This window comes from Telopea speciosissima, chromosome 9, assembly GCF_018873765.1.
Source record: "Telopea speciosissima isolate NSW1024214 ecotype Mountain lineage chromosome 9, Tspe_v1, whole genome shotgun sequence".
NCBI lineage: Eukaryota > Viridiplantae > Streptophyta > Magnoliopsida > Proteales > Proteaceae > Telopea > Telopea speciosissima.
This window is the reverse complement of record NC_057924.1, coordinates 62,382,250-62,393,557: the sequence shown is the minus strand read 5'-3', so window position 1 is coordinate 62,393,557 and position 11,308 is coordinate 62,382,250. Positions and strand designations below refer to the sequence as shown.

Sequence of the window (11,308 nt, the reverse complement as noted above, 5' to 3'; positions counted from 1 at the left end):
TTCTATTTGAAGGAGGAGCTAACCCAACACTATTCATGCTCAAAATCAAGGATTGGCCTAGGGCTTGGCCAACATTTCCGGCGAATCCCTTCCAAATGCTCCACTATCTTAGTATCGGTCCAACAAAAGGATGCACATAGAGGAAGACGTATATATTCGCCCTAGCATGGAGCAAAGCCATGGTTGACAAGACTAGGGAGAGCCGGAGAGGGCATGCAAAGGTGGTGAAGTTGTTCCTCGAGATGGACCTTGGAAACCACACCACCGAATTCTAGGGGACCATAGAAAACCTCGAGCGGATCAAATCCCATGCGAAAGCAAAAAAGAGAACCTCCCTAGAGGGATGGCCCCCCAACTCACCAAGTCCCCTTGCCACTGGGCCTCCTTCTCACAAAAGGGAGGACAGCCCAAGCGGCCTGAAGAAGGGAAGACACATGTTTAGAAAATGCAATAGTTACTACCCCAACATGATCATGAATAAGGAAGCCAAGGTCACCCGTATAAAGCCCTAAAGATAATGTTGCATCAGAGTTGAGTTTTGTTGTACCTCGTGAAGGAGCGACCCACTTCAAAGGCTGTAAGTTTGTTTTTGGTCTATCCTACTCAAGGGTCCATAGGCCAACTACAAGCTAAGGGGAAGGCTAAGACAAGCCCACAATCTACAACTAGGCGGGGGGGGGGGGGGGGGGGGGGAGAAAGGTGCCTTTTTTTGGCACAATATACAATCCAGGAGAATCGATCCCTTGACCTCTTGGGGGGCATGCACCAACTTGCAATGCCACCAACCAACCGAGCTAGCAGTTGTTTGCAAAGGCTGTAAGTAACTCCTATCTGGGACTAGAGCTTGAACTCCTCTACCATGAATAGGATTTGCTTGGCAAAACTCTTGGTGAGCAAATTCCACAGCTCGAATGATTTCAATTGGGGATCAGGTTCTTCGCTTGAAGATGTGATCATTCCTAGATATCCATAACTGCCAACAGATAAAAGCACTAAGACAATTGTATTATATTTAGCTAAGGGAAACAACTTCTCTACAAAAGCAGGGGTAAGGCTGCGTACATTATGACCTTCCCCAAACCCCATAGTGGTGAGAGCCTTGTTCAGTGAGTATGCTCTTCTTTTTAAGCTAACATGATGTATCTCATGCTTTTCCTGCTATGATTAGGGATGTAAATGGATATTCGTAGATCCGTATTCGATCCGCGTTCGTATCCGTTTAGGAGAATCTGAATCCATCCGAAACTAATCGGATACGAATATGATAATCCCCCTATCCGACCGATTATCATCCGATTCATTTAGCAATCTGACGGTAATAAAATATCTGAAATATAACTCTATGTTTGTCTATCCATTTAATTTTTTTTTTTTTTTTTTGATGAAAGTGTAATCACACAAACCACACACCAATCCCAAAAGGTTATCTATCCTTTTAAGTTACCTTGTTGGATTTTGTTATCTTTTTTTTATAAATTTATAAGTTAAGATAATGTGATTCTTTTTCTAGATTTGCTATTGGTTTATAGATATTGTTTTATGCAATGTGATACATGGAATTACATATCTATTAAAAAATCAAAAGTAAAAAAGGTAAGAGAATAAAAGACTAAGAAGAATAGAAGAAAGGGTAGTTACTGAATTCTCAAGTCTCAACCCTAACCCTCATCATAAAAACGGTAAATATGTCAACGGATAGTCGAAAAATTGTATTCGATCCATATTCATATCCATTTAGGAGAACCTGTATTAAAAAAATCACTATCCGGAAATTATCCGAATCCATCCGAAAACTGATAAGATATTATCCGAATCCGTCCGAATATAATCGGATACAAATATGATAATGCCACTATCTGACCGAATTCAATCCGTTTGCATCCCTAACTATGATTGCATAACCTTCTATTATCTATACTTCCAGTGTTTTAGTAATTGGGAAACAAATCGAGATCGGTCTTGGCCGATTCCGATCCGGATTGGATGGATTGCTTTTTAATAAAAATTGAATTTTATTACTCTTTTACCCTTAGATTGTATCAATGGATTGGTATTGGATCGGCCAAGAATCGAGATATCCCTTTGCGAATATCGATCCGATCCGGCAATTCTCCAAATCCAAGACCAATTTCTTGAACCATGATCCTTTCTCACCCACCTAGAGATGAACTCTGAAGTTCTTACCTTAAGAGAGGCATATTACATCTGATCAAAATATCGAACCATGATTCCTTTTTTTTTTTTTGTTGTTGGAGATGGCAGGGGAATGGAGGCTAAAGAAGAATTTGAACACTTGGGCCGCAAGTATCCTGGAACAATAATAGTGGTGGCTTGACTTGAAAGAGGATAAGATAATGCCTTGTTTTTCCACGATACAGTCTGTGGATGATTAAAAAGAGGTTTCGTTGACTTTGGAACCTACTCACTAAATTGTTTATTTGGATCTTGGTGCGGAAGCAACGGAACCCTTTTCTAATCGAGTTGTTTCTTCTAATTCTATAAAATGTTGTAGGCGAGCAATCTCCCTTACCCAGTGTGTATTCCCATTGACTTGGTAATAGATAATTATATCTTTCATCTGAACTTGAGCATTGTCCATGGCTTCCAAGATGACCTGCGGAGCTTCTTCTTCTTCTTCTTCCTCCCGTCGGTGGACTTATGATGTCTTCCTGAGTTTTTACGGTCAGGATACTCGCAAAAACTTCACCGATTACCTCTTTAACGAGTTGGTTCGGGATGGGATTCACTGCTTTAGAGACAATGAAGAGCTAAACAGAGGAGAGAATATCTCTTCAGAACTGATGATGGAAGCCATCGAAGGTTCTAGGATTGCCATTATCGTCTTTTCTAAGAATTATGGTTCTTCGATTTGGTGTCTTAGTGAGCTGGTGAAGATCCTCGATTGCAAAAAAGATGGCCGAATAGAAAAGATTCTGACTGTTTATTACAAGGTGGATCCATCGGATGTCAGGGAACAGAGAAACACTTATGCAGAGGCATTTATGAGACACGAAGAAAGTTTCAAGAAGGAGATGGGAAAGGTGAAGATGTGGAGGGCTGCTCTCATGGAAGCTGTGAATTTATCTGGCTCTGATCAAATAAATGTTGTAAAAGGGTAAGTATAATCAAATAATCCTTCCAGTTCTTTGTTTAGTATGTATATTTGGCTACAATAGTTGATTTCTTTTTATTTTTATTTTTTGGGGAAAGGTTTCGTACACGATCGTGTCCGTAACTTTTCACCCCTTTATATTTTGCTTTTCTCCAAAATTACCTCTCTTTATTTTTTGCTTTTCTCCAAAATTATTTTTCATTCACAATTTTTTCTCTCTCCTCTATTCACCTCCTCTCTGCAACTACATGCGGGAGCGACGAGAGCCTACCGGAAAACCAAAATCGAAACCTTTCCCCTTCTATAGCTCTCTGTGAATCGAATCTGCAGAAAAAGAAAGTTTCCTTCCCTCCCCTTGCACTAGTGCAGCAATTCAAGTTCCATTGCAAAGATAAGAAGAAAGTTTCTCCCACCACTTGACAAAAGTGGTCTTTTCGAAGAACACATCCCTTCCTAACAGTCCAGCTTGAACCCATCGCGATTCCATCATCTTCCCAATTCGAGCTTCCTCATCACCACCGCTGTCTCTCCGACCGCCACTGATTTCACCCAGAAGCCCATAAATAGGAAAGTACGACACGGTGAGCAGTAGCACCGCCGGCGACGCTCTCTGCGATCGGAGAGTCACAAAAAACTCTCATTTCATTTCTTCCCCTCTTCTCGACCACCATAGCAAATCAACGAGCTTGCGCACATCGTTCTGAAACTCAATTTTAGAAAATTTCAGTAGCAGGATCTATTTGATGGAGATAAACTTTGAGGTTGGCCATGAGATCTAATTTTTATATATACAAAGAGAAATAAGTTTAGATTTACAGAAAAAAAAAAAAACTTACAGAAGCAATTCTCGTTAATTTGCGAGAGACGGAGAAGAAGAAAAAGGGAGCACCGGTGGCAGAGGATCAACTCGAGGTATTTGAATCAATATTCAAGAACTTCAATCGCCGACCGCCATTGAAATCATCTGGGAACAAACTGAACGGAGCCAGAGAAGAAGGGGACAAATTCAGGAGAGAACAAATTCCTATTGTTCCTTAATCTTGGACAATTTAGTCAATTAAAAAAAAAAAGTGGTAACCACAATAGTCTATTCAAGTAATTCAAGAAGAGAGAGAGGTTCAAAATATCTCAATTAACAACCATTCATCGTTTCTAGATAAGATTCTGATGTTGCATTCACAATACAAACATGGATTGGTAGCAGAACAAGAGCAGATAGCTTCACAATATGGAAACTCTGTTTTGGTTAGGAATTCCACCTCTCCATCTTAAGAGAGCTTCCCCTTTTTGAACAGAAAGAAGCCCAACTCTCCTCTTCACCACCACCAAACACATTCCTTTGATCAATACTCAAAGAACATTGAAACTACAAGCAGAAGCCAAAGGTTTTGGTGGAGACTCAGTTACTGTGTTTGAGAACAAGAGAAGCCAAAGAGATAATAATGGTGAAGATGATGATGATAACGATACGATTCCAGAGGTTATATTCGAGAGAATGATGGTTCGAATCTTGTTCTTCGTGGGCTCTCCCATGGGAATTGGTCTAGCAATGTTACAGGTATTTGATGAACTCAACGAACAACAAGTGTGGGATGTGCCACTTTGGCTTCCTTTCTTGATGGCATCACTTGCCTTTGGAACTTCTGGGGTTGGACTTGCTTATGGCACTCTATCTACAAGTTGGGATCCAGAGAAGAAGGGTTCACTTCTTGGGTGGGAAGAAGCTCAACAGAAATGGCCTGAGCTATGGAAGGAAGAAAGGGAAAAAGACAGGGAACAGCAAAACTCACCAATCCGAGCTCCTTGATGGACGTTTCGATTGCTCCCATCTCATTGCTACCAGCACCTGCTGAAGATAGAGGAAGTTGCAGTAGAAGATGCTCTAGATCAACCACATCTTCCTTCCCCAAATTGATTGAGATTTCGTTCCCATATTGCAGATGGTCCTTGAAACTTTACAAGCAACTTCCGTGAGTGCTTCTCGATTTTCCAATTGAAGACTATAAAACAACAATTGGAGAATGGCATCTGAGTTCTTGACGGTGAACATTCTTCCCTTCCCTGTGCAGAAAACATAGGTTCGGAAAGGCCTGTAAGGACTAAGCTCGATGAAGCTAGTAACTGTTTGCAACAACGAATTGGTACACCCCATGAATGTGCAAGCGGTGTGGCTGGCAAGGGACGAAGCATTTCTCACTACATCATAGAAGAACGAAGATGCTTCTTGAGATCTAGCGATTGATTCCAGCTGGGTTGAGTTGAAGCATGGGAGAAGGGTTTGCAATTTTCCTTTGATGGATGAGAGAGGATAATAGAGGAGAGAGAAAAAATTGTGAATGAAAAGTAATTTTGGGGAAAAGCAAAAAGTAAAGGGAGGTAATTTTGGAGAAAAGCAAAATGTAAAAGATGGAAAAGTTACGTACCCGGTTTACACGACCGTGTTCGAAACCTTTCAAATTAATTATAGTTGATTTCTATCTATCATGGATTTCGCATTTAGGGATTAGACTTGGATTTGGATATATTTCTGTTTAATCCGAGTTTAATTTCAAATGTTGGGGATTGGTATGGAATAATAGTCTCGAGACTCTCAACTGATACCAGATCGGTATGCATCGGACAGATTTACCCCTGTATGTTGTGTGGGGCTCCTCTATAACCCGACACAGTGTGTAAGTGCATCATCCGACGGCCCGCAATGCTTGGGCATGCAACCCAACACCTCACCAGCAATGCAGCCCGTTGGATGTGCGCTACACACTGTTTCGGGCAACAGAGTACCCAAGTCCCTGTATGTTTCAATAAATCGGATTTTTTTATTTTTCATTTTCCCCCTTATTCCGTACCAATCCACGATATGGATCGGTCAGAAATCAGTATCGGTCTCCATTGATACCGATACGATACTGATTCCTCCAACCATGATTGGAGGGGTGTGCTGATACCAATCGCCATTGATACCAATATTGATATCGATACAAATCGATTGTATTGGGCCGAATCAGACTGGTTTGCCCCTTAAAAGTTAAAATACCTATTTGTTAGACCTTTTTGCCCTCCTTTATTTTAAAACCATTGATAGAGTATCGATCAGGTATTGACCTTACTGCCGATCCAATCACAATGCCCAAAACCATGGTGGGAGGGGGGGGGGGGAGAGGATTGGAGTGAACTACCGATCCCAAGTTAGCCACGCCAACCGATCTGACCCAATCCCTAAATCTATGGACCCCATTCATAGGGGGCACCTATGAATTCTGGTGACCTACTTCATTTCTGCGCCTTCCATGCATGGGCGGGCTTTCATTTTTGTCAATGCTTTCTATTTAACCCCATAGCTATAAGTATCGGTATTTTCTACCCGAAAAAAAAAGAGCTATAAGTATCGGTATCAGTGTATATAGCAATATCGATTGATGTCGATACGATGCATATACACTGATAGAAATTACAGTTTTGAATCATTTTTTTGCTCGGTCCATCTGATAATATTTGGAGGCCGATACCAATACTTATTGGCTAATACGCTGATACGATATCAATATTTAAAATCATGGTTAAACCATTAGAACTCATTTTCGGTTTTAATTTTAAATCTTTTATTAAAAAAAAAAAAAAACTTTGATTAACTCATAGGAATGCTATACAATAAATAATTTCTTTTTGGGTAAGACAATAAAGTATGATTGAAGAAGTTTTCTGATCTTTGCATGATGGAACCCTATTTCCAAAGAAAGTTTTGATGAATGGCATAGTTGTATATGAAAATCTTAATTGATAACTGAACATTTATAATAGGGTTCATCTATAAGTAATCAAAGTGGTGAACTTAAAAGTTGTATCAGTTTGTCTCAAAATTTCTTTAGGTCAAGGTAAAAAAGAATTCTCAAGTAGTTTGAAGAGTGATTTACCATTATATCATTCTCCAGAATTGCAATTGTCTTGCACGATTTTCATATATATAAAATGTTACTGTCACAATAGTTGGTTACAATCAGATTGTAACCTCACTATTTTGCCCTTCTATTATAACACATGTTTTTTGTTCCATGAGGGTAAATCATGTCATTTTACATGGACAATGACAAATACTGAAAGTGATATAATGGTAAGTCATTTTCAAATTATTTCGAAAATACCTTTTTACCGTTAATTAAAATAACTTCTAGAAATAAGACACAGAGCTAAAGAGAAGGTTACACCTTTTAACTTCAACACCTTGATGACAACAAAGAAATACCATATTTATATAGTTTGGATTTGATGAATCCTTTTACCAATATTTCATTAGTAAAACCTTAACCTGCAAATTTAGTTCATGCTTCATTGTAGTTGCAGTCTTCTTGCTTTTGTACCTAAAGTTTTGTTGCATTTTTTATTTCTTAATTTGTTTGTATCAAATTGGTCAGGTATGAGGCGGAGCTTACAAAGAAAATTGTTAAAGAAGTGTTGACAATAGTAAACATGACACACTTAGATGTTGCAACATATCCAAAAATTGGGTTAGATTCCCACATTGAGCGCATAAGTTGTTTGCTAAATGGTGGTGGATTGGATGTTGTTCGCATCATAGGGATATATGGCTCTGGTGGAATAGGTAAGACAACTATAGCGAAGGCCGTTTTTAATGTCATGTTTAAGAAATTTGAAGGTAGTAGCTTTCTTGCTAATGTTAGAGAAAACCTAAGAAAGGGTTTAGCTCCGATACAAAACCAGCTTATCTCTGACATCTTGAAGAGAAATTACATAGATATGTACTGCGAGGAAGGTGGAATTACTGTTATCAAAAAGTTTTTATGTTCTACTAGAGTTCTTATTGTTCTTGATGACGTGGAAAAAATGGAAGAATTTTGTAAATTGGTTAGAGGACATGATTTGTTTGGTCCTGGAAGTCGAATCATCCTAACTACTAGAGATGAAGAATTGCTAAATAGGCTAGCAGTGGATGAGAAATATAGAATCGGACCAATGAATAAAAAAGAATCACTTCAGCTTTTCAGTTGGCTCGCCTTTCAACAAAAGCATCCATTAGAAGGCTATGTGCAGCTCTCCAATGATGTAATAGATTATGCATGGGGCCTTCCATTGGCTCTAGTGATTTTGGGTTCTCTTTTATACAAAAGAAGTCCAGTTGAGTGGGAAAGTGAATTGAAGAAACTAAGAAAGATACCCAATGGTCAGATTTTAGAAATACTTAGAATAAGTTATGAAGTATTAAATGTTTCTACTCGCACCATATTCCTTGATGTATCATGTTTTTTTATTGGAAAACATAGAGATTTTGTAATTACAATTTTAGATGCTTGTGATTTGGACGGAGAAGCTGGAATTAGACTTCTCACAGAGAGGTCTCTGATAACAATTGATGAAGAAAACAAGCTAAGTATGCATGATCTGATTCAAGACATGGGAAAGGAAATTGTTCGCAAACAGTCACCTCGGAAGCCTGGAAAACGTAGTAGATTATGGGACCTTGACGATGCTGCACATGTATTGATAAACCTCACTGTAAGTACTAATAAGACAAATTACTCTTTTAATTATCACAATATGTAAATTTGTATTCCCTCTTAATATTGTAATTTTTAGCATTTCCCTTTTGTTATTAATTTCTCTCTTTTATCAGGGAACTAATGTAGTTGAAGGCCTTAAGTTAGGCATGTTTGATGACACACTGGAAGAGAGCCTGTTGACCACTACAGGATTTTCTAAAATGCCTAATTTAAGATTACTCGAAGTTAATGGTTTTTTCAACAACATTAGTTTTGATGGGTCACATTCTCTTTGGAAACGGGATTTTTGTTTCAGAAACTTAGCTTGGTTTAGTTGGAAAGGATTCCCCTTCCAATATATACCAAATAATTTTCATCTAGAGAACCTTGTTATTCTTGACATGCAAGGCAGCGAACTCAAAGAAGTTTGGAAGGGAACCAAGGTATGCCACAATTTTGTGAATTTTCCTAAATTTGTATTTAGGGTTGATGTTCTTTGTGCTGCAGCGCAGCCTGCACCCAGACTCATGGGCCTGCCATTCAGGGGGAGGGGTAGGGTGATCATTTCATCTAACCCCCATGTGTCTGGATGCAGCCTGCGCCACCGGCACAGAAAACATTCTCCCTTGTTTTTATATATCATGTTATTTGTGGAAACTAATTTTTCCCATTTCTTCCAGAATCTCTCAAAGTTGAAGGACCTCAATCTTAGTCAGTCTTCCTACCTAACCCATACGCCGGACTTCTCAGGGCTCCCAAATCTTGAGAAATTGATTCTCAATGATTGTAGAAGATTGGTTGAAGTTGATGAAAGTATTGGTCATCTTAAGAAACTTGTAAACTTGGATCTACAGAAATGCAAAAGACTCAGGAATCTTCCAAGCAGTGTAAGTAAATTGGCATCACTTGAAACACTTGATATTTCTTATTGCTCAAAAATTGAAAAACTGCCAGAAGGAATCGGGAACTTGAAACGTTTAACAGTGCTTGATGCAAGACAAACGGCCATAGTTGAACTACCTTATTCTTTTGGACTTTTAAAGAACCTTACCACTTACAGTCATGTTTGGAAATATGGATTACAATACTCAGATGCTCCAGTTTCAGTTTCATTTTATGGTTGCTGCTCCTTAAAACACTTAACTCTGGTACATTGCAAGCTAAGAAATGATGATATACCTGATGATTTTTGGATGTTAAATTCTTTGGAGTCATTGGATCTATCTGTGAACTACTTTGAGAGACTTCCATCTAGCATTGGCCATCTTTCAAAACTTGAAACTCTGAAGGTGAGCAATTGCATGAAACTGGAAACACTTCCAATGCTTCCATCAAGTTTGCATTCTCTTAATGCATCAGGTTGCAGAAAGTTGAAAAGATTACCAAATCTCTCAAACTTGAAGCACCTAACGATGCTACTTCTTTCATGTTGTGAGAAGCTGACTCAAATTGAAGGCTTAGAGTTCTTGAAGTCTGCAACAACTATACAATTAAGTAATTGCTGCAATTTGAAAAGTTTTGTGAATAAGAGAATCTTTCAGGTTCGTCCCCCCTCTCTCTATCTCTCTCAAGAATCAGAATTGGATTGGTGGAATCATGGTTCTAAGTATCGGTATCGTATCGCTCGTATCGGGCAATACACATCGATTTTGCTAGTCACCGATATCGATACCGTGCTGAATCCGTATTGGTAGCACGGTATAGACAAGGGGTAAAATGACCAGAAAACTCATTTTTTAAAGAATTTCAGGGGTAATTTTGACCGATACAACCGATCCAAGCCGATACCATATCAGTATCGTATCGATTTTACGTGTTGCCGATACCCGTTCCGATACCATGCACTAAAACCATGGGTGGAATAGGCCAATTTGGATCAGAATCAATCAAGCTGAAGTAAATTCTTGATTGACTCCGGCATCTGAGACTGATCCCCAATCACCCCCCCCAAAAAAAGTAGGGTAAATTATACGTCACCTCTGGTTTTCAAACGAAACTCAAATCACCCCCTAGTTTTTGAAAATGCTCATTTGTCCCCTTCTACAATAACGGTGTTAGTCTGCTGTTAGTTATTGGTGTGAAATGACTATTTTACCCTGGTACTAGAACATTAGAATTAAATTTACAATACTACCCAGAGAGTGATGTGTAATTCACCCAAAAAAATATTATTTCTATAAATAACATGATTTTTTTTTTTCATGGACAGGACATATCTAAAGACCTTGGAAATCGTAAGATCTGTGACATCTGTTTTGGTTGCAATGAGATTCCGAAGTGGTTTGAGTTTCAAAGTGAGACAAATTCATGGATAAAGCCAGATTCATTATCTTGTAAGGTTACTCAACTTCATAACAATGAGGAGATTCAAGGGTTGGTTATATGCTTTATTTTTACGCGATCCACAACACAATGGGGACCATGCTCTACTAATGAAGCAGTTACAATTGTTAATGAATCAAAGAATTTTAGATGGAGGCACGAAAATGAAATTCCAATTGATCATGTTGAAAGGACTACTTGGGTGATTATGATACCAAATTATGTTTGGAAATCAATTGCTGGGTATGGAGATACTATCAATATTTCACTCGACAGAAATTTAACTTTCAGCGGAATTCGGGTGAAGAAAATTGGGGTACAGTTCTTCTATGCTTCACAACCTGAGAATGTTTTCGAGGAAAATTCCGAAGAATCCCTCTAA

The 11,308-nt window shown here is 38.8% G+C and overlaps 1 protein-coding gene across 1 annotated transcript; it reads left to right on the top strand.

Annotated features, from left to right (window-relative positions):
* Positions 1–4,918: 4,918 nt before the first annotated feature.
* Positions 4,919–11,308, top strand: LOC122639244 (disease resistance protein RUN1-like). Its single transcript, XM_043832065.1, has 5 exons — positions 4,919–5,082; positions 7,522–8,620; positions 8,739–9,047; positions 9,285–10,145; positions 10,814–11,308. Exons 1-5 carry the CDS (start codon positions 4,919–4,921, stop codon positions 11,306–11,308), a joined length of 2,928 nt encoding a protein of 975 aa, XP_043688000.1.

Bases quoted from the DNA above. Each gene is read 5' to 3' on its own strand.
- LOC122639244 (XM_043832065.1), top strand. From the start codon at position 4,919: ATGGACGTTTCGATTGCTCCCATCTCATTGCTACCAGCACCTGCTGAA. The intron at 8,621-8,738 runs GTAAGTACTAAT...CTCTTTTATCAG, and splicing joins ATGTATTGATAAACCTCACT to GGAACTAATGTAGTTGAAGG. The intron at 9,048-9,284 runs GTATGCCACAAT...CATTTCTTCCAG, and splicing joins AAGTTTGGAAGGGAACCAAG to AATCTCTCAAAGTTGAAGGA.